The 21,857-nt window shown below is 58.5% G+C and overlaps 1 protein-coding gene across 1 annotated transcript in view; it reads left to right on the top strand.

Annotated features, from left to right (window-relative positions):
* The first annotated feature begins 224 nt into the window (after positions 1-224).
* POLR3E (RNA polymerase III subunit E) overlaps positions 225-21,857 on the top strand; it is a 31,241-nt gene continuing 9,608 nt past the window's right edge. Inside the window, exons 1-13 of the mRNA XM_084882726.1 lie at positions 225-376; positions 9,558-9,630; positions 11,050-11,100; positions 13,973-14,050; positions 14,727-14,842; positions 15,178-15,260; positions 16,684-16,791; positions 17,046-17,095; positions 17,974-18,093; positions 18,956-19,041; positions 19,165-19,209; positions 19,291-19,382; positions 20,161-20,281. Coding sequence (XP_084738852.1) covers positions 9,595-9,630; positions 11,050-11,100; positions 13,973-14,050; positions 14,727-14,842; positions 15,178-15,260; positions 16,684-16,791; positions 17,046-17,095; positions 17,974-18,093; positions 18,956-19,041; positions 19,165-19,209; positions 19,291-19,382; positions 20,161-20,281 — 986 coding nt within the window. The 5' untranslated portion in view covers positions 225-376; positions 9,558-9,594. The remainder of the gene's footprint in view (positions 377-9,557; positions 9,631-11,049; positions 11,101-13,972; positions 14,051-14,726; positions 14,843-15,177; positions 15,261-16,683; positions 16,792-17,045; positions 17,096-17,973; positions 18,094-18,955; positions 19,042-19,164; positions 19,210-19,290; positions 19,383-20,160; positions 20,282-21,857) is intronic.

Raw genomic sequence — 21,857 nt, 5'->3', positions numbered from 1 at the left:
GCCAACATCTGGGTAGCGTGGCCGAGCGGTCTAAGGCGCTGGATTAAGGCTCCAGTCTCTTCGGGGGCGTGGGTTCGAATCCCACCGCTGCCACACAGGTCCTTTTGTCCCTCCTCGCAGCACGGTTTTGCGGGCGCCAATGCGCCCCCTGCCGGCAGGTGGAGGCCCGGGGAACGCGGCGGCGAGGGGCGGGCCCCAGCGCGCGGCGCGAGGCATTGTGGGTAAGAGGAAGTGCGAGGCCCGGCCTCGCTCCCCCCACGTGTCCGCCGGAGTTTCTCCAGCAACAACATGGCCGCCGCCTGAGCGGGGAGCCGGCGCCGCCACTCTGAAGCCCCCGGGAGCCTGGGCCGCCGCCGCCGCCCGCGGCCTCGTGGAGGTGAGTGCTGAGGCCGGCGCCCCCGCGCTGCCCGCCTGCCGCGGCGGGGCGGCCTGGGCCGCGGGGAGCCGGAGGCCGCCGGTCCGGGCGGGAGGAGCAGCCCGCTTCGGGGACCCGCCGGCCGCGCTCTCCGCCCTCCGCCCGGGAGTCCGGAGGCCGCGGCGCCGGCGGTGACTCAGGCCGGCCGCCGGCCGCGTCCTTCCGGGCCCCCGGCCGAGCGCCTGTCCGGGCAGCGGAGCCCGGCGTGGCGGTGGCTGCGCGGGGTCTCGCCGCCGGAGGGCGGGGACCATTGGGCCGATGGCGGGGTGCCGGGCTGCTGCCGGGCCGCCCCCTGCGCCTGCCCGGCGTCGCCCGGCGTTCCCGGGGAGCTCGGCCCGGCCGGGAGCGGAGGCGGTGTCAGCCCGGCCGGGCCTCAGCATGGCGGCCCCGGTCTGTGTGCCCCGGAGCGGCGTGGGGCCGGAGGCCGGCGTCCCGGGGCTCCGGGTCATCTGTGCAATGGGGCACGGACCTCCGGGGGTGGTGAGGGCGGGTGGGGACCGGGAGGCCGGTTCGGGACGCGCTGCTGGGTCAGACCCTCTGACGGTGGAGAAAACGGCGCCCGGTGGACACGTCCCCGGTCACATCCTGTCACAGCGCTGAGCCCTCGGCGCGGCCTCCGGGCCCCTGGTCACCGGCTCGGGGATGAAAAGGAGGAGTCCCCGCCCCGGGTCGCTCCCGCGGTGCTGGGCCGCGGACGCGGGCCTTGAACCCGCGCAGTTGGGCTCGGGAGTCCAGGCCCTTGGCCATTGTGCCACGCCGCCTGCTCTCAGGGAGGGAGCGGAGCAGCGGATAAGAATGAGAGGAAGGCTCTTCGACATCAGCCAGACCCTGGCTGCCGTTCCCCAGCGCCGTGACCTTGGCAAGCTACTCCCTGAGCCTCAGTTTACTCCTTTATTTTTTGGAGATGATAAATCTGGACTTACTGAGGAAATGAAATGAGAATATATGTGAAGTCCTTAGAGAAGGGACTGATGCTCATTTAGGGATAATTCTTTAAAAAATTTTTATTTTATTGGTATTAGAGAAGGGGGCAGGAAGAGAAGGAGAGAAAGAAAAAAGTGTGGATTTGTGTTCCACTTATTCGTGCACTCAGTGTATGTTGGTGCATAGGACCAGGCTCTCACCTGCCGGGATCAGCTACCTGGCCAGGGTCTTAGTTCTCGGCCCGGAGCCCAGCTGCCTTTCACCGTGAAGCCAGGGACTCAGAAAAGGGAGAGCCTTGTTCTGGGGTGTAGAGCCGACTAGAAGCCAGGCTTGGGCCTTGCCCTGGGCTCCTTCCCCTTCACCTATTGTCTTTCCCCTCAGACCCCTCTCTCCCTTCGGCAGCTGGAGAGCTTTTGAAATTGCTTCTGCTTTTCTGATTGGCTGACAGGTTAGATTCCTGGGTGCAGCATGGTACACCCATGGCTGGCCTTCGGGTACCTCCTCAGCTCTGGATCCCTCTTAGCTCCACCCGGTCCCTGTCCCTTTTCATTTGCCGAGCCGCTCACCGTTGGGGGCAGTCTCCTGTGGAGGCCCCGGGCCACTGCTGATGTGGCACAGCTGGTCTTTGCCCGGCTGGAAGCCCGCTCCCTCCCGGTCACAGCCCCTGTCTGTTCTCAAGTATGCTGGGGCCGAGGTGGGCTCACCGGGTTGAGGTTTTATGACACCTGATTTCATGTACTCATTCACTCATTTATTCTTTGTATTGTAATTAGATTAAATAGAGAGAGATTAAATAAATGTCACAACGATTAAATAAATGTGATTATCTTCACTGAGAGACCATGGTGGAGCTTATACTCCAGTGCAAAAGATAGAGGACACATAAGCAAGTAGACTCGGTAGTTCCAGGTTGTGAGAAGAAGCACAGCGGAAGTGGAACAGGGAGATGGGGGGACTGGGAAGGGACTTGGGGTGGGGATGCTGTGAGGTGGGTGGTCAGAGAACCTGGTTCTGGAAGAGGCGGTGTGATACCCAACGGAGAGGAGCCAGGCCTGAAGAGGCCCAGGGAACAATGCTGTGCAAAGGTCCCGAGGCAGCTGGGGTGCAGGTCCAGCGAGTGGGTGGTGAAAGGTGGGGTGAGGTCACGCAGGGAGTTTGGATTTGTTCGATGTGGCAGCTCAGGGCTGTCAGAGTAGGATGCTGTGGCTTTCTTTCTTACGAGGACAACTCTGGCTGCTTCCAGGAGAATGGAGGGAGGAAGGAGGGACCTCAGGAAAACTGGCTGAAGCAGCACTTTTCACACTGCAGGTCAAGACTGAGTGTTAGAGGGATATAAAGTCCACTTGGGATATTAACCAGCATTTTTTTTTAAGGGAGGTGTTTATTCCCAGCAACCATCCCACCACTCCAGAAAGATCTTATTTTTTAAAAATGTCTCAAGTTAAAAAAAAAATTATTTTCTAAAGTCAGATGCAAAATGATGACCAACAGAAAATACACACAAATGTTTGTCTTGCTAACGAAGTACACAGTTTCAGTAAAAGCTGCTGAGGTTTCCCTCAGTAGTAACCATGGGGAGGCTGCTGGCTGTAGCCGTAATTGCCATGCTGCTGAGGGAGGTACGGTCCTTGTCTGTGCTGCTGGTTGTTACCCCAGGGTGGTCCGTGCCATCGATTGGCCACCCCCATCTGCTGTCCCTACCTCTAAACTGTCTGTTATCTTGCAACCAATTGCCTCTATTCCTTTGGCCGCCACCAGCTCTGCTGTTCTAGTCCTCGACAATGAGAGGGGTCACCCTCACCCTCACCTTTATCCTCACCCTCATCCTCATCCTCACACTCACCCTCATCTTTATCCTCATCCTCACCCTCACCCTAACTCTCAACCTTACCCTCACCCTCATCCTCACCCTCACCTTTATCCTCACCCTCACCCTCACCCTCACCCTCACCCTCACCCTCACCCTCACCTCACCCTCACCCTCACCCTCATCCTCACCTTTATCCTCACCCTCACCCTCACCCTCATCCTCATCCTCACTTTTATCCTCACCCTCACCCTCACCCTCACCCTCACCCTCACCCTCATCCTCACCTTTATCCTCACCCTCACCCTCACCCTCATCCTCATCCTCACCTTTATCCTCACCCTCACCCTCACCCTCACCCTCACCCTCACCCTCATCCTCACCTTTATCCTCACCCTTACCCTCACCCTCACCCTCATCTTTATCCTCACCCTCACCCTCACCCTCACCCTCACCCTCACCCTCACCCTCAGTAGTGGGAGTTGTGCTCAGCTAGCTTTCAGATGGTTCTTAAACGTGGTGGCTCTGTCATCAGTTGTAATTGTAATGTGGCCACGGAAGGAGGGGAGCATTACTGTTGCTTTGCTTGGACCAGAATTCTCTGAATGTTTTATTTTATTTATTTTTTTTCCATTTTTTTTTATTAAGGTATTACATGTGTACATATCTTCCCATTGCCTACCCCCCCCCCCACTCCCATATATGCCCTTACCCCCCAGTGTCTTGAGTCCATTGGTTATGCTTATATGCGTGCATATAGGTCCTTCAGTTGATCTCTTATCTCCCCCACCTACTACTGGGTTTTATAGAGTTTTTCTCATCTAAAGGGTTTTTTGCCACAGAGTTCTCTGTTGGCTCCTGAAGTTGGCTCTGCAGAGATCCTGGCTGCACTGTAATAGGCAGAGCCCCACCCGCTGGCCCCCGCTTGGTGCTGGGCCACTTTCTGCACGTGCCCTGCCTTCTCCTGGGCGAGTACCCAGCGCTGGGCGGTGCTGGGCAGTGCTAACTCAGCTCGGCTCTCCGCCTCCCAGGCTGGGCCCTGATCCCACGCTGGGTTCCTAAGGAATTCATTTTCTCTTTTTCTTTTCCCTTCTTTTATTTTATTTTATTTTTACTTATTTATTTATTTATTTTTATTGGCTTCCAAAGGAGAGCTTAAGGTCAAAAGGAGTTTCGGGTGTGCCCAGATCCCATTCATCAAAATCTGGGTAAGCTCCTTATTTTTTTTTAAACATTTTTAAAATTAAATTATTATCTGTGTACATATTTTAACATTGCCCCCCCCCCCATACCCTCCCTCCCAGAGTTTTGTGTCCATTGGTTGTACTTATATGCATGCATACAAGTCGTTCGGTTGATCTCTTATCTCCCCCAGATCTCCCTCCCCTCCCCACTGTACTTTGACAGTCTGCTTGTTGCTTTACTGTCTCTATATCTATCTTTTGGTTCATCAGTTTATAATGTTCTTTATTATCCATAAATGAGTGAGGTCATGTGGTGTTTCTCTTTCATTGACTGGCTTATTCACTCAGCATGATGTTCTCCAATTCCATCCAGGTTGCTGCAAATGATGAGAATTCCTTCTTTTTTATGGCAGCATAGTATTCCACTGTGTAGATGTACCATAGTTTTTGGATCCAATCATCTGCTGAAGGGCACCTAGGCTGTTTCCAAATTCTGGCTATTGTATATTGTGCTGCTATGAACATAGGGGTGCATATATCCTTTCTAATTGGTGTTTCTAGTTTCTTGGGATATATTCCTAGGAGTGGGATTACTGGGTCAAATGGGAGTTCCATTTTCAGTTTTTTGAGGAAACTCCACACTGTTCTCCACAGTGGTTGTACCGCTCCTTATTTTTTGGTACAAGATTTAGCATATCTAGACCTGGGTGAGTCCAGGTCCTATTTGTTCCTCATTCCAAGCACATGGATTAAGAAATCAGTACTGATCAGAGGATTCTTCCAGTGCCCTTGGGCTTAGCTGATAAGAATTAAAAGAATGTCCACACGCCTTCTCAGGCGGCTCTCTACATCTCACCTTTTTTACTAATTAAAATAAAATTTAAACATCAATAATAGGGCTCTAAAATTAAAAACAATTGCAAACAATGCCAATGCAAAACTAAACCACATACATGCTATTTTCAAAACTTGAATGTCAAGAGCAAAACTCTGGCTATTAAATAATAACAACAATGCCAATGCAAAACAACAAAATGATGAGGAGAATCCAAGATGGCTGCTCGGGTAGGCAACTAGCCGCAGCCGCACACAACAATTTTAATAAATACAACTAAAATATAAAATGGACATTACCCAGAACTACAGGAAAGTCGACTGACTGGAAATCCTACAACAAGAAGCAAGGAGAAAACCAGAAGGAAGCACGGAGGAGCTGTAAAAGCCTAAGGTACGGAGACACGCGGCGCGCGCGGAGAGGACGGAGCCGGAGAGGAGGGAGGCCGAGTGCCTGGCGGGTGTTCCCTAGCGGAAAGGAGATAAAACTCCGACTGTGCTGGGCCCCCGACTGCTCTGAACCCCAGTTCTGGGCCAGACCCCGGGGACTCAGGCTCAGCCATAGGGAGCTGGGCTGTAAGTCGGAACCCCGGGGTAGCGGAGAAAGGAGGTCCCGGAGGCGCACTCACTGCCCCCAGAGAAGGGCCGGCCGGCTGTGCCGCGGGATTGCCCTGACGGGAAGGAGACTGGGGCTCCAGACTGCTGTGAACGCCACCTCCAACTCCACTTCCAACTGAACTGAACCCCAGTTTCGGGCCCATTGCGGGAGAGCTTACACTGTTTGGTAGCAGGCGAAAATCGAGGGCACCTTTCTCTCAGTGGCGCTTGCAACAAGTACTGAAGGACCCTGAGTCTCAGGAGTCGCATAGGGCGGGGCTGACGGAAGCCGAGGCTGTAGGCTCCACCCTGAAACGCCGCCCCATCAGGAAAGCTGCCTGCGAAAATGCCTAAACCAAATAGATCACAAAGGAAAGAAATGGAGGACAAAAAGCGACTGGATATAGAGTTCAAAACCACACTTATAGGGTTTTTCAAGAGACTCCTAGAAAAGGCCGATAAAATAAATGAGACCTATGAGGATATGAAAAGGGATCAACAAGAAATGCTAAGGGATCAACAAGAAATAAAGAATACATTGTCTGAAATAAAAAATATTCTACAGAGTCCTAAAAACAGAAGGGAAGATCGCAAGAATCAAGTCAAAGATTTGGAACATAAAGAGCCAGAAGACACTCCTCCACAGAAGCTAGAAGGCAAGAGAATCCAGAAAATTGAAGATAATGTAAGAAACCTCTGGGACAACTTCAAACGATCCAACATCAGAATCATGGGGGTCCCAGAAGATGAGAGAGAGCAAGATATCGAAAACATACTGAAAGAAATAGTGACAGAAAACTTCCCCCACCTGGGGAAAGAATTGGACTTACAAGTCCAGGAAGCACACAGAACTCCAAATAAGAGGAATCCAAAGAGGACCACACCAAGACAAATCATAATTAAGATTCCAAGAGCAAAGGACAAAGAGAGAATATTAAAAGCAGCAAGAGCTAAGCAGGTGGTTACCTATAAAGGAGCACCTATACGATTGTCAGCTGATTTCTCAACAGAAACCATGCAGGCCAGACGGGAATGGCAAGAAATATTCAAGGTGATGAATAGCAAGAACCTACAGCCAAAAATACTCTACCCAGCAAAGCTATCACTCAGAATCGAAGGTCAGATAAAGAGCTTCACTAATAAAAAAAAGCTAAAGGAGTTCATCACCACCAAACCAGAATTATATGAATTGCTGAAGGGGGTTCTTTCAGAAGAGAAAGTAAATAAAGATAAAAATATGAACAACAAATACGTAACTATCAACAAGTGAATCTAAAAACCAAGGAAATTAAAAAAAAAAAATCTGATGAACAATATTAACTGTTGAATATAATAGAATCAGAGGTATGGAAGGGGAGTGAACTGATGATTCTTGGGGAAAAGGGGACAGGGGAATGTGGGAAGAGACTGAACATAAACTGTGCACCTATGGATGAGGACAATGGGGGTGGGGGAAAGGGCAGAGGGTGGGGTGGGAAGGGGGCGGAAAAGGAACACTTGTAATAATATGAACAATAAAAATTTATTTAAAAAAAAAATATACTACAGTAACAATGAAAAAAAAAACAAAAAAAAAACAAAAAAAAAAAACAACAAAATGAGAAATCAGAATTATGGACATATTATTTTTAGCTACTAAATGAGTCTCTTTTGTTGCTGGTGTAGATTTACTCAGAGTCCTTGGACTTGCTGCACAAGACTTTGCAGAAGACTGGAAGCTAACAGATGCTAGCATGAGCAGGAACATGATTAAGGAAGTAGCTTCCACCTCAGTCTTTAATTTCTTCAGGTGACTCCATGTAGGCACCTCAGTCCCTCGCGTAGCCTTCAGTTTTCTTCTCCCACTTTGCTATCGTCTGGGCAACTCTCAGTGCTTTTGGGTGAAGGGACACAGGAGCTTCTCTGAGTCCATTGTGATGGCGGACCTAACACTCTGGCACCCGAATTGGCTGCATTGCTCCTTCTTTCCTTTCATTTTGAACCCAGGGTTCGACCCCACAACGCTCCGGGCCTGGCTGCTCCGGGCCTGGCTGCTGCAGCTCCGGGATTGGCTGCTGCTGCTCCAGGCCTGGCTGCTCCGGGCCTGGCTGCTCCGGGCCCACCATTCTTCCATCTCTCCAGCTGGTCGCATTCCAAGAGCCCATCGGTCCCTCACTGCTCCCACCATCACGTTAATTGCTGACTATCAACCATCCAGTACCTCCCTCCCGTGGTCCTGGATGATAGATGTACCTCATACTATTTCAATCTTCAAATTGTTGTGGGAGCGGCACACCAGCTGCTCACCCACTCTGCTATCTTGGTTTCTCCTCCAATCGATACTCTCGTTTGTGATCTATTTCCTTGTCTCGGCATTTTCGCAGCTTCCCTGATTTGGTAGCCTTAAAAGTCTCTGTGTTCTGCTTGGATGGGGCGGAGTTTCAGGGTGGAGCCTACAGCCTTGGCTTCTGTCAGCCACGCCCTATGTGGCTCCTGAGTCTCAGTGTTCCTCAGGGTCCCTTGGTACTCGCTGCAAGCACCTCTGAGAGTGAGGTGCCCTCGAGTTTTGCCTGCTACCAAACAGTCTAGTCTCTCCCCCAATGAGCCCGGAACTGGGGTTCAGTTCAGTTGGAAGTGGGATTGGGAATGGGGTTCAGAGCAGTCTGGAGCTTTTGTCTCCTTCCTGCCTGGCAATCCCGCGGCATAGCCAACCATCCCTTCTCTGCGCGCCATGTGCACACCTCCGGGGGCTGTCTTTTGCCGCTCCCCCAGGATTCCGCCTTACAGCCCAAGCCCCCTCCGTATGATCCTGGTTCCCAGGATCTTGCCCAGAACTGGGGTTCAGAGCAGTCGGAAGTGGGGCTCAGCACAGCCCGGAGCCTTTGTCTCCTTCTCGCTAGGGCAATCTGGCAGCAGAGTGAACAGTCGGTCCTCTGTGCGTAATGTGCGCGCCTCCGGGGGGCTCTGCCTTTCGCCGCTCCCCTGGGATTCTGACTTACAGCCCGGGCTCCCTCTGTATGAGCCTGGGTCCCCAGGGTCTGGCCTAGAACTGGGGTTCAGCGCTGTTGGGTCTGGGGTTCGGTACAATCCGGAGCCTTTATCTCCTTCCCACTAGGGAACGCCAGCCGGGCACTCAGCGGCCTCTCTTCTCCGTGCTCTGTCCTCTCTGCGCGCACAGCGTGTCTCCGTACCTTAGGCTTTTACACCTCCTCTGGTTTTCCTTCTGGTTTTCTCTTTCCTTCTCGTTGGAGAATTTCCAGTCATTCGACTTTCCTGTAGTTCTGGGTAATGTCCATTTTATATTTTAGTTGTATTTTATTGACATTGTTGTGTGCGGCTGCAGTTAGGTGTTTACCTGTCAGCCATCTTGGATCCTCTTCTCTCTGAATGTTTTAAAACCTCCCCATGGTCCAGTGAGTTCCCGCGTGCCGCAGTCACGGCTGTGGCTTCGCCGCCCGCTCTCCTGCCTGACGGCGGTTCTCACTGTGGGTGTCATCCCTCCCCACAGGGGCTCCCACCCCGTCTGCGCCCCGGCCTGGCGTCTCTCCTTTGGGTGCCGAGGGCGGGATTGTAGAGTGGGCCATCCATTGCCGACTCCAGGGCACATGTAGAAAGAAGATCGACTTGTGTTTGTCTCGGGCTCTTCCCTCCAGAGCAGCATCTTCCACCGAAGGGCTCGGGGGGAGCGGGCCGGGGGGGGGGGGAGCGGGCGGGGGGGGGGGCGGGCCTGGAGGGGGGGAGTGGGCTCGGGGGAGCGGGCTCAGTGAAGTGTCGGCTGGACAGTGACTGACAGGCCGGGCCTTCGCTCTCCCTACAGGTTGAGTCTGAGGACCTCCGGCTGGCTCCCCCCTAGTATGGCCAATGAAGAGGATGACCCAGTCGTGCAGGAGGTAAGTGCTGTGCCGGCCCATCCTCAGCCAGCCTGGGACCCTCCTTCCCGCCACCTGCCTGGCTGCCCTCATCCTCCAGGCCTCTGTGCGGCTCTGGACCACCTGTGAGTGTGGCCTCTCCCGCCACCGCCCTCAGCCCCAGCCCTCTGCCCCTTCCCTCGGCCTCGCCTTGCTCTTGGCCACAGCACTGAGCCCTGGACTTAACCCCTTCTGCAGAATGGAAACTTGGAGAAAGTAGAATTTTATGTTTTGTTTTTTGTTTTTTTTTTTTTTAACATTTTTATTGAGAAGAATATTTTCATTAAATATAGAGAGGAATGGCCGAAGCCGGTTTGGCTCGGTGGATAGAGCGTCGGTCTGCGGACTGAAAGGTCCCAGGTTCGATTCAGGTCAAGGGCATGTACATTGGTTGCAGGCACATCCCCGTAGGGGTTGTGCAGGAGGCAACTGGTCAATGTTTCTCTCTCATTGATGTTTCTAGCTCTCTATCTCTCTCCCTTCCTCTCTGTGGAAAATAAATAAAATATACTAAAAAAAAAATTAAAAAAAAATATAGAGAGGAATGGAGAAGGAGAGAAACATCAGTGATGAGAGTCACTGATTGGCTGACTCCTGCACACCCCACACTGGGAATGGAGCCCCCATCCCAGCTGTGCCCTGACTGGACATTGAACCATGGCCTCCTGGTTCACAGTGCTCAGCCACTGAGCCGCGCCGGCCGGACGAAAGCAGAGCAGTTTATTCAGTTCACCGTGTCCCCACAGCCAGGTGCAGGCCCGTGGACATGATGACGGAGGGAATGGGTCTGAGGCTCCCCTCACTCCACTCAGGGCTAGTTCCTGATCCCCTGGGGCGCCTGGGGGAGGGGCGCCCGGAGACACTGACGGGCGGGGCTCCGGAGCAGACGGTGGGCGGCCGTGTCAGTGCCCGATCAGGACACACTGGAACCCTGGGCTCCGCAGGAGAAGGCCCTCACGGTCCTCCCCTGCGCCCGCTGGCCCTCCCTGGTCCTCGCGCCCGGAGCGGGAGAGGAGGCCTGTGGCTCCTGTGAGGAGGAGGTGGGGCAGGCAGGCCATGGCGGGCAGGGAGGTGAGTGTCAGAGGAAGGAGAGCTGGCCAGGCCGTCTCCCGAGGGACTCGCAGGCCACCTCAGTGTAGGCCGGGCGCTGGCGGACCGTGCTGGGCGGGGAGGCGCCCTCCCCTCTGCGTCTGCATCCCCTCAGGGCTGCTCCTCCCGCACAGGGAGGACGGTTCCCTGCTTACAGTGAACCTGGGAGGGCCCCTGGGAGCCGGAGGGCGGGGCCGGTTCCCTTGGTGTTAGCAGCAGCTGAGCTCTCCCTCCAGCCGGGGCCACTGCCCCGCACACAGCAGGGGACAGGCCCTGGTCTGAGTCCTGGCTGAGTCTTCTCCCTCTCCCCAGGTCGACGTGTACTTGGCCAAGAGTCTGGCGGAGAAGCTCTATCTGTTCCAGGTATGTGGGACCTGGGGTAGAGGAGGGACGCGGGTGCAGGTGGTGGTGGGAGTGCAGTGCGGGGAGGAGCCCAGAACCCGGAGGCCTCCGAGTGTGATGGGACCGCCTTGGCGTGCTCTGGGGGGTTAAACTCTCTCATTTCCAAGATGAGAAAGCAACGCGGCCAAGAGGCAGAAGCATGGTCTGGCTAAAGCTGTTTCCACCTAGCGCGCCGTGCCTCAGTTTCCCTATTTGCAAAACGGCGATAGTGCTAATCCTGACTTGCAGGTTCCCATCCGGGGCTCAGAGGGCCGCCTCGGAGTCCCTCCCCCGCTGTGCGGCCGTGTGTGGCTCACAGCACTGAGTGGACTGTGCGCTGACCTCACTGAAAGCAGAGACTCATTTACCCCCAGGCAGCCCTGTGGTGCTCGTTGGCACTGTAGTTTTATAATAGCTTTATTGAGACCTCATCTGCACACATGTGAGTCCCCAGGTAGGTGGATAAAGCAACAGATGTTAGTCTGTTCGTAGGACTGTGCAGCAGCACCACGGTCTATGTTAGGACATTCACCCCCCTCCCCATCCCCACCTGCAGCCCAGGGAGCCATCAGCCTATTTATATGTATACTGGAGGCCCGGCGCATGGAATTGGTGCACATGGTGTATGTGTGGGGGGTCCCTCAGCCCGGCCTGCACCCTCTCCAATCCGGGACCCCTCGAGGGATGTCCGACTGCCTCTCACAATCCGGGACTGCTGGCTCCTAACTGCTCATCTGCTTGCCTGCCTGATCACCCTTAACTGCTCCCCTACCAGCCTGATCGCCCCTAATTGTTCCCCTGCTGGTCTGATCTTCTCTAACCACCTCCACCTCGCCCTGCACCCAGGACCCAGGACCCAGGATTCCCTCCTCTGGCCGGATACAGGCACCCAGGCCCTGGGCTTCCCTCCCTCTGGCCAGCCACAGGCATCCAGGGCCCAGGCCGGCTTTACCCGGCTGCAGCCTCAGGCGCCCAGGGCTGGGGCGGGCAGCTCGTTCCTCTTCCGGGCCCCAGCCTGGCTGGTCCCCGTTCCTCTCTCCCCGGTGTTGAGTGTCTGAGCCGTGAAGATGACAATTTGCATATTCGCTCTTTATTGTATAAGAGGATATATGTATGTGTATATTTCAATGATTACAGCGAGGAAGGGGGAGAGAGAAACATTAATGATGGGAATCATTGATTTGCTTTCTCCTGTACACCCCCTTACTGGGGATCGATCCTGCAACCCAGGCATGTGTCCTGACTGGGAGTCATGTGACCTCCTGGTTCATAGGTTGCTGCTCAACTGCTGGGCTAACCTATTTTCTGCCTCTCTGCGTTTGCCTGTCCTGGGATCACACAGCGTGGCCATTTTTGTGTCTGGCTTTCAGGGTTAGCATGGTGGTTTTGAGGCTCACCAGCACATCAGTGCCTCATTCCTTTTCATGGAGGAGTGAGTCCTCAGAACGGTCTGGACTCAGCACGCTTTGTTTACCGTGCACCCATCGGTGGCCACTGGCTCTGTAACGAACTCTGCGGTGACCCTCCGAACAGGTGCCGAGTGTGTGTTCATTGCTCTTGGGGTGTCCCTAGGAGTGGGTTTGCTGGTCACTTGGAAGCTTATCATTGTGGGGACCAGCCAGACTGTTTTGTACCCTTTTCATTCCTGACCATCAGTCTCTTATTTAAAGTGTTTCCCCCTTGTTGCTTACGATAGAACAAGCACAGGGAGGCCATTTACCGACACCGGGCCTGCCTGTGCGGGGCCTGGGACGGCAGCAGCGAGTGCGGGGTGCGGGCTGCATCCGTGAGCCCAGGCTCTGCTCTGACGGCCGCCCCCCACCCCCAGCAGCTGTGCCCGTCACCACCGGCCTCTCCAGACGGGCCGGGAGGCAGAGGGTCACTTCGCTGCTGCTGAGCGGCGTTAGGAAGCGTCTTTTCCGTGGCTAATGGCCAGAGGAGCGCTGGCCTCACTGCACGCCCGCCGGCTCCCTGCGAGGCCGCGGGGGCTCGGAGAGGGCATCGAGCCGAGGCTCCTGTTCACTCAGGAGCTCCTGTGTGGCGGGGACAGAGCAGTGCGCCTGTGAGGGCTGACAGGGCCCCCGGTGGGACAGGGCCCCCGGTGGGACAGGCGCCCCCGGTGGGAGAGGCGCCCCCGGTGGGACAGGAGCCCCCGGTGGGAGAGGCGCCCCCGGTGGGACAGGCGCCCCCGGTGGGACAGGCGCCCCGGTGGGACAGGCGCCCCGGTGGGACAGGGCCCCCGGTGGGACAGGGCCCCCAGTGGGACAGGAGCCCCCGGTGGGACAGGCGCCCCCGGTGGGACAGGGCCCCCGGTGGGACAGGCGCCCCCGGTGGGACAGGCGCTCCCGGTGGGACAGGGCCCCCGGTGGGACAGGCGCCCCCGGTGGGACAGGCGCCCCCGGTGGGACAGGGCCCCCGGTGGGACAGGCGCCCCCGGTGGGACAGGCGCCCCCGGTGGGACAGGGCCCCCAGTGGGACAGGGCCCCCGGTGGGACAGGGCCCCCGGTGGGAGAGGCGCCCCCGGTGGGACAGGCGCCCCCGGTGGGACAGGGCCCCCAGTGGGACAGGGCCCCCGGTGGGACAGGCGCTCCCGAGCAGAGGAGAGCCTGCAGCCTGCATTCCGCTGGGCCTCGCCGCCTCGGCAGTGAGTGGCCGTGGCCAGGCCTGCTTTCCCTCGTGGTTCCCTCGGACCTCCCTCTGACCACGCGGGGCTGTGGGTGCAGCGCCCACGGGGTGGTGTGCGTCTGGTCCTGAGGCGTGGAGGTCGGAGCCGGTCTGGAAGGACCAGGTGGAGCCGGCGAGAAGGGGGCTGGCGGAGAGCCGGCTGTGTGTCTGACGCCTGCCTTCCCTCCAGTACCCAGTGCGCCCGGCCTCGATGACCTACGACGACATCCCGCACCTCTCGGCCCGGATCAAGCCCAAGCAGCAGAAGGTGGGCCCTCTGCGCCGGAGGGCTGGGGGCGGGAGGCCAGGAGCCTGCGGGCCTGGGGCTCGGGAGGGAGAGGGGAGTTAGACAGCGGCCTGCAGGGCCTGCAAGCTGAGGAAGGTGGCGGCTCAGGGAGGCCTGGAGGAGTGAGCCTACGGCGGGGGTGGGGGGGGGTGGGGGGGGTGGGGGCATGGCGGGGCCGTGGTGGGCCTGGGACAGGGCGGGGGCGGGGGCCGGGGCGGGGGCCATGGCGGGGCGGGGGGGTGGTGGGGGCACAGTGGGGGTCATGGCGGGCCTGGGACAGGGCGGTGTGTGTGTGTGTGTGTGTGTGTGTGTGTGTGTGTGTGTGTGAAGCAGGCCTGGCTTGAGCAGTCCAGGGCCCGGGGCAGGACAGCTGGAACCGCCCTTCCAGCCCTGCTGACTTTCCAAGAGAAAGTGAAAATAAGGTTTTTATGAGAAGGCTCTTGGCTTCTAATGCCGCTCTAGACCTCCGGGGGTGGAGCTGTGGGACCCTCTCCACCTCCCGAAAGCCTCTCTGGCCTTTTCGGCGGGATGGGGGTTGTGGCCTGTGGTGTGGACGGAAGCTGAGCCCTGAGTCTGCGCAGGGCCAGGAGGGGGCGCCGGGTCCCCTGAGGGCTGTGCCTGGAGTCCTCATGGCTGGTGGGGGTGCGGGTGCTTCCAGGTGGAGCTTGAGATGGCCATCGACACCCTGAACCCCAACTACTGCCGCAGCAAAGGGGAGCAGATTGCGCTGAACGTGGATGGCACCTGCGCAGACGAGACCAGCACCTACTCCTCGTGAGTCCCTGGCCTCCAGGCCTCGAGCTTCACTCTGCCCGGTGCCTCCTCAGGCCTCAAGCTGGCTTCCCGCCCCTACGCCGGCCTTCGGGGCAGGCCTGGTGCAGACCCTTCTCCGGGGAACGCTTCCCCGCGGCGGCTCCTCCACACGTCCTTCCTGGGCCCCGAGGGCGCAGGGGCGCCCACCTGTCCCCTCAGCTTCCTTCTGCCTGCGTGCAGCCTGTCCTGTGGGCTGGGTCCCTGGCTGTCGGGTTTCAGCAGGCGTCTGGAGTCGGGGGGGCTGTGCCTGCCAGCTGGCGCTTCCCCCCAGACGCCCGCTCTCCCTGTGCTCCCAGGAAGCTGATGGACAAGCAGACATTCTGCTCCTCCCAGACCACCAGCAACACCTCCCGCTATGCTGCCGCGCTCTACAGGCAAGGTACCTCGGGGGTTCGGGCGCCGGAGCGGGCAGCTGCCGAGGGGGTGGGAAGCGGGCTGAGGCTGAGGCTGAGGCTGGGGCTGGGGCTGGGGCGGGGCGGGGCCTGGCTACCTGGTGTCCAGCCTCTCCCCAGTGCTGGCCAGGCAGCTGTGCAGATAGCAGAATGTCACGGACCTGGAGCTGGCCATCTTCAAGATGGTCCAGAGCCTGACGGAGCCCGGGCTCAGGGCACACAGCGGAACGGAGGAGGTGGGGGGCTTGTTTTAAACAAGGTGCTCGGGGCCCAGCAGCGCCTGCCCGAGAGTGGAAACCGTGTGCACGCAAAGCTGGTGAGACGAGCGTGCGGCTGTCTGTGATGAGCTGGTGTGTGGCCGTGTGGTGTGGCCACTCGGGGACATTCTCAGTCACTCAGAGGGAGACAGACGCCGATGAGCCTGGAGAGCAGGGACAGTCAGCAGGGCGTGGTTGCTGCGTGCACGGCTCCGGGTGCAGTGAGCCGTTCTTACAGTGATTGTGGTGCTGGTGTGCAGTTCTTTGTGAGTTAGAACACATTGAATTGTATCACCTGTGAACTGCATCTCAGCTGTAAAAAGTACAAGGCCTCGTAAGTACTGAGAGTTAGTGAAACTAATGTGAATACTTGGGAAACAAAAGTCGCAACAGATAACGCTTCTCCATGTTTAACCACCTCCTGGCAGCAGATGACCCTCAGGGGCTCCTGTCTGAAGAGGGAGCGCCCTCGGGGCTTCCTGGGCTCAGACAGCTGCCCCGGGGCCTGGCCACTGGTGTCTGCTTGCCGCAGCCACGTCACCTGTAAGACAGAGGGTCTCTGCCTGCCTCCAGGCGAGGTCTGACTCAGGGGAAGTCGTGGCTTTGTCCGAGCCTGTGGACTCCTCCACATTTCATAGCTGGCTCAGCACGCTAAGCCCATGGCAGTCACTGACGGGCACTGTGCTTTCTGTCCGGTCACTCAGTCACGTGCTGCCAGCATATCGTGACATCGGGTATCGCGGGCCAAACGGAAAGGAAGACAAGACAGGCCTAATGGGACGGGGGTTCTGGCAGGACGAGGCAGGAGGATGAGGGGAGGCCCGGCAGGAAAGGGCTGTGTGTGTGGGTTTGCTGGTGGCACGGTGGTAGGAAGCCGTTGGCGGCAGGGCCCTGGGTGTTTGCGGAGGAGGGAACCACGGGCGTGCGTCTGCAGCAGGCGTTACGGAAGTGGCTTTGAGTCAGGATCCCTGTCCTGATCTCGGTTGTGTGCTTGCTGTGTCCAGCAGGGCTGGGGGACGATGGGTCGGCCTGGTGGTCCCAAAGCCCCAGGATCAGAGGTGGAGGTGGAGTCCGGGCCCTGGGTGACTGCCGGCCGTGGGCCAGGCTGGTGGGTGGCTCAGTTCCTGGAGTCACGTGAAAGTCCTTCCCACAGGCGAGCTCCACCTGACGCCCTTGCACGGCATCCTGCAGCTTCGGCCCAGCTTCTCCTACCTGGACAAGGCAGACGCCAAGCACCGGGAGAGGGAGGCAGCCAGCGAGGGTGAGCTCTGCCCGCCCTGCCCTGCCCGTCTGTGATGGTGGTGGGCCGGCCGAGGGGAGAGCAGGGAAGGGGTGGGAAGGCGGAGGCCTCTGCCCACTGGGTGCCTGTAGCACCCACCTCCCAAAGGCCTCCGTGCACTTCCAGACGTCCCCTCGGGGAAACGTGCCCGCGGTGAACTGGCCTGCATCTGCCTGGGGCGGGGCGGGCGGGCGCCGCGGTCTCCCCAGGCTGAGGCAGCCTGGTTTCTCTCGCAGCGGGCGACTCTTCGCAGGACGAGGCGGAGGAAGACGTGAAGCAGATCACGGTGAGCCCAGCCCAGAGGGCGGGTGGCGCACGCAGCCAGGCCGCTGGGCAGCGCAGTGTCTGGGGAGCGGGAGGGGGCGGGGGGGGGCGGGGCAGGAGGTCTGGGCAGGGTCCACTCTGGGGAAGCGGGCGCAGGAACTGCCTGCTCCGCAGGGCCCTCTGTGGCTGCCTGAGGGACTGCGGGCCTCTGCCTGCGGAGCTGTCCCGGCCGAGGCGGGAGGCAGCCCTGCCTGTGAGGGACAGGATCCTGGCCGGCCTGGTGTGCTCGGAGAGGAAGCCAGGGCCTCGTCCCAGGCCTGTAGGCACACTGTCTGCCCTGGGCCACAGCCTGTGGGACTGAATGTGGCTTTGTCTCCAGTGGTGCAGGCTGAAGTGCTTCTATCTCAGTGGTTACTCCTGCATTTCAGAGATTGTAGGAAGAATGTTGACCTTCCACTACGGCTTATAAAGTCTCCCCCATTTAAGTATATTTAGGTTAAGTGAGTAAGCGTTTAAAACAAAGTACTGCACAAATGGCGTGGATGGGACATAGGGTGTTTGTATGACCTTGGAGGCTGATGGATTCTGGCATCACCAACGTGGGACTCACCTGTCCTCCTGGATGCCCTTGGGTACCGTTCCCCTCCTGGTGCTCCCTGGCCTGTACCCAGGCACGCTCAGGCCTGAGTGTCCTCCAGGCTCCAGTAGACTCTCCGGGACCTGGAACCCAGGCAGCAGCCTGAGAAAGCTGCTCCTGGCCTGGCTGGCAGGTCACAGGGACGGCAGCACTGAGAGGAGGAGGGGAGGGGCCGTGGGAAGTGCCCCAATGTGGGGTCCTCTGGCCTCGGGGGGGCAGCCCAGGGGTGGCCAGGCCTCGGCCGTCACGCCGCCCGTCCCCAGGTGCGGTTCTCGCGGCCCGAGTCGGAGCAGGCCCGGCAGCGCCGTGTGCAGTCGTACGAGTTCCTGCAGAAGAAGCACGCCGAGGAGCCCTGGGTGCACTTGCACTACCACGGCCGGAGGGTGAGGGGGCGGGGGAGAACGGGGGAGCAGGCGGGAGGGTGGCATTGTGGTTGCTGCTAACACAGGGTGAGGGCATCCATCCTATGCAGAGTCCTCCCCTCCCGTGGTCCCTGTACCCCGGAGGGCGGCCTGGCTGCCACCCGGTCCTGGTGCAGCCCAGCCCCGGCCGAGCGAGCTGCTTGCTGAGCTCGGAGCGGGCTGCTGCTGGCTTCCACGTCTGCCATGCACATGGGCCCTGGACCTCGGGCCGCTCATCTGCACTCATGGCCAAGGTCGTTGTGTGACTTACTGTGCCCGTTTTCACCAAGTGGTGCATTGGCCTTGGAACCAGCTCTTGAAATTGTGTGGAGGAGGGAAGCAACTGAGTATTAGCTCCCGGCACCCACAGGCTAGGGCTCCCAGCGTTTTTCCAAGGAGCAGTCGGTTTTCTGGACCCTTCCTGGAGGGATTTGTGGTGACAGCCTTGGCCTCGGGGTCAGACACTCTGCTGTTTCCTAGTATGACCTTGGGCGAGTACCTCCCCTTTCCAAACCTGTTCATCTGTAAAACGGGGATGATGATAATAGGACTGACTGGGTGGCATTGCTTTGAGGATAGGTGAGTTGGTCTTTGGTACAGAGCGTGGCGCACAGTAGGTGCTCACTGTCATTGCGTCAGACAGGCGCCGAGGCTCCGTGCTGGGCTGTGCGGCGTGAAATCTGTCAGGGAGCCGCCGCGGCCACACCGCAGTGCCAGCCCCGGTGCCGGGGCCTCGGGGTACCAGCGGGTGGCTCGAGCGGCACGTGGTGAGAACTGGGTGGGGGAGGGCTTCGGGGCTTCCGCTGAGGCCTGTGCCCCCCCCCCCCCCCCCCCCCCCCCCCAGGACAGCCGCTCCGAGCACGAGCGCCAGTACCTGCTGTGCCAGGGCTGCGGCAGCGCCGAGAACACGGAGCTCGTCAAGTCGCCCAGGTGGGACTGGCGGGGCCCCTCGGGTGGCGGGAGCGACGTGGGAGGGCTGGGCCTCTCTGGCTGCCGGCAAGGAGCTACGCCGGGGCTGCGTCCGAGGCCGCTGACTGCCCTCTCCCCCCGCAGCGAGTACCTCCTGATGTTGGTGCCGCCCAGCCAGGAGGAGGAGAGGTGAGCAGAGGGGCTGGGCGACACCCGGGCTCTGCCTGTGGCCTCTGACCGGCCCTGACCCGCCGCCGCTGTTTCTCACAGAGACAAGCCCGTGGCCCCCAGCAACGTGCTGTCCATGGCCCAGCTGCGCACCATGCCCCTCACCGACCAGATCAAGATCCTGATGAAGAACGGTGGGTGCCCGAGGCGGGGCAGACTGAGGACCAGGGGTGCGGCCGAGCTCCTGCCTCTGCTCGGAGCTGCCAGCTTTACATTCCCGGACCCCTTAGAGGGCTGGGCTCCCCGCTGTGAGCCCTTCCTGCGCCTCAGTTTGTGGGTCTGTGAAAAGGGGCCACGAGGGCTGGTCCCGAGCCCTGTCCATGACCGCGAGCTGCAGTCCTGAGCATGCTCACCGGCCGGTGCTGTGGTGCCCACATGGACGGGTCTTTTCTTGGAGGATCCTGGGAGCCAGAACCTGTGGGGCCTGGAGCCAGCGAGCAGCAGGCATGGGCCTAGAACCTCAGAGCTGAATCTCAGGCCCTGGGCTCTTCTTCCGAGATGCCCACTCCAGGGTCTCTGGGGCCCGAGCAGAGCACAGCTCCTTGCTGTGCCTGAGGCTGCAGGCCTGAGGCTTCCCCAACCCGCCCTGCTCGCCTGGATGGGGGGCTCGGGCAGTTGGGGTGAGCAGAGCACCATGGCTAAGTGCATAGACTCTACCCCGGTGACCTGGCGTCTCATTCTGACTCTGCCACTGACCAGCCAGATGACCAGGGGCCGGTCTTGAACCTCTGGCCCTGATAGATTCTCCTGACACTCAGTCTTCCTGCCGGGCATTGCCTTCAGGATCCACGGAGCCGTGCCCGGCTGTGCCCTGGCTGTCACCCGCGGCCGGGCTGCCCTGAGCGGGGCAGGCAGAGCCGGGGCAGGGAGGGCCCGGGCTGCTCCTCCCCGTCTGACACTCTGCCTCCGCAGTGAAGGTCATGCCTTTTGCCAACCTGATGAGCCTTCTGGGCCCCGCCGTGGACTCCGTGGCTGTTCTGCGTGGCATCCAGAAGGTGGCGATGTTGGTCCAAGGAAATTGGGTGGTGAAGAGGTAAGTTGTCTGTAGCCCCTCCATCCACTTCTGTTTAATATGGTTGCTGATATCTGGTTTAAATCTGCCTGCATTGCATTTAACATTCATTCTTACCTTCTACTGGCCCTTCTTTTATTCCATTTTTCCTGCTAATTTGGAAGTTACCCTTTAGCAGCTGTTTCAGTGATTCCCTACAGATTTCAGCATGCACTCGTGACTTGTCTCAGTTATATTAATTGCTGCTTTTACCTTCACCCGGGGTAATTCAAAGAGCTCAGAAGGTTTTACATTTATCTTTCAACTCACATGCTGTTGTGAAGTGGCCTTCTCGCGACTTTAAACCCCACAAGACGTAGTCTCTGGTCGGCATTCTTCCCATCTGTTACATGTCTGCCTTCGGATTGTGTTCCACGGCTCACGAAGGCGTGTCTAAATGTTAAACTTCCCTGGACGTCTAAATGTTAAACTTCCCTGGACGTGTCCTGGGTCTCACATGTGTGACATGATGTCTTCCAGCAGCTTCTCTTTCCCTGCGATGCCTCCTGCACCAGGCTGTCCGTTTCCAGGGGGTGGGGCTGCCTGTTGACTGGCTCCCTTATGTCCCTGGCTCTCAGTGTAACGCCTGGCACAGAGTGAATATAGGTGGCTATCTATGTTTTATTATATTAGTTCTAAACGGTATAACGTACACACTTTTTAGAAAGTGCGGCAAAGTGGAAAAGCTGTTAAAGAGTGAGTTGTTACAAATTTTTATAAAAATGATGCCTGCGGCCCTGGCCAGTGTGGCTCCGTTGGTTGGAACGTCATCCCATGCGCCAAGAGGTTGTGGGTTCGATTCCTAGTCAGGGCACACACCCAGGATGTAGGTTTGATCTCTGATTGGGGTGCAGAGGGAGGCACCTAGTTGATATTTCTCACGTTGATGGTTCTCTGTCTCTCTTCTCCCTTTCTCTCTCAGACCAATTAAAAAAAAGTAATTCACTGCAAGCAGTCCATGAATACCTATTTGGTTGACTAAGTACCTTCATGTCATGGCCACAGGGTGGCGCCCTCGCCCTGGCAAGCACAGGCCTGCATGTGCATTGGGTATCTTATGCACATCATGGAGAAGCACATCACTCGTTAGATGGGCCTGTGCGATGGCACCGTGAACGAGAGTCAGGGGCCATCCCATCATTCACGGAGGGCATTGGCCCGGAGCGATGGACACTGACCCCTGGCGGCGGGGCCGCCCGGCGCCACGTGCCCCGGTGCAGCCACCCCTTTCGGCCGGTGGTCTGTTCCTGGGATGGGCCTTTGTGGTCTATGGGTCCTGCTGTGGTCTCCACCCTGACGCTGTCCTGGCTACCCCAGCAAGGCCTGTGGCTCCTTCCGCCCTGTCCCTTTGTGTCCCTGTGGGGATGGTGCAGCGTTCACACGTTGTCCGGGCCCTCAACGGCACTCACATCCACACTGTCCCTGACCGCAGGCCGTGGGCCAGGCGGGCACAGGGTGTCAGGTCTGGGCCTGGGCCACATTCATGCAGCACTGCTCAGCGGCCACCTGCCCTCCCTGCAGCAGTGAGCCCGGGGCCGGCCCTGTCCTTGTCCCGGGC

The sequence above is a fragment of the Pipistrellus hanaki genome (assembly GCF_964339955.1).
Source record: "Pipistrellus hanaki genome assembly, chromosome: 4".
Classification (NCBI taxonomy): Eukaryota; Metazoa; Chordata; class Mammalia; order Chiroptera; family Vespertilionidae; genus Pipistrellus; species Pipistrellus hanaki.
This window is presented reverse-complemented; position numbering and strand designations above follow the sequence as displayed.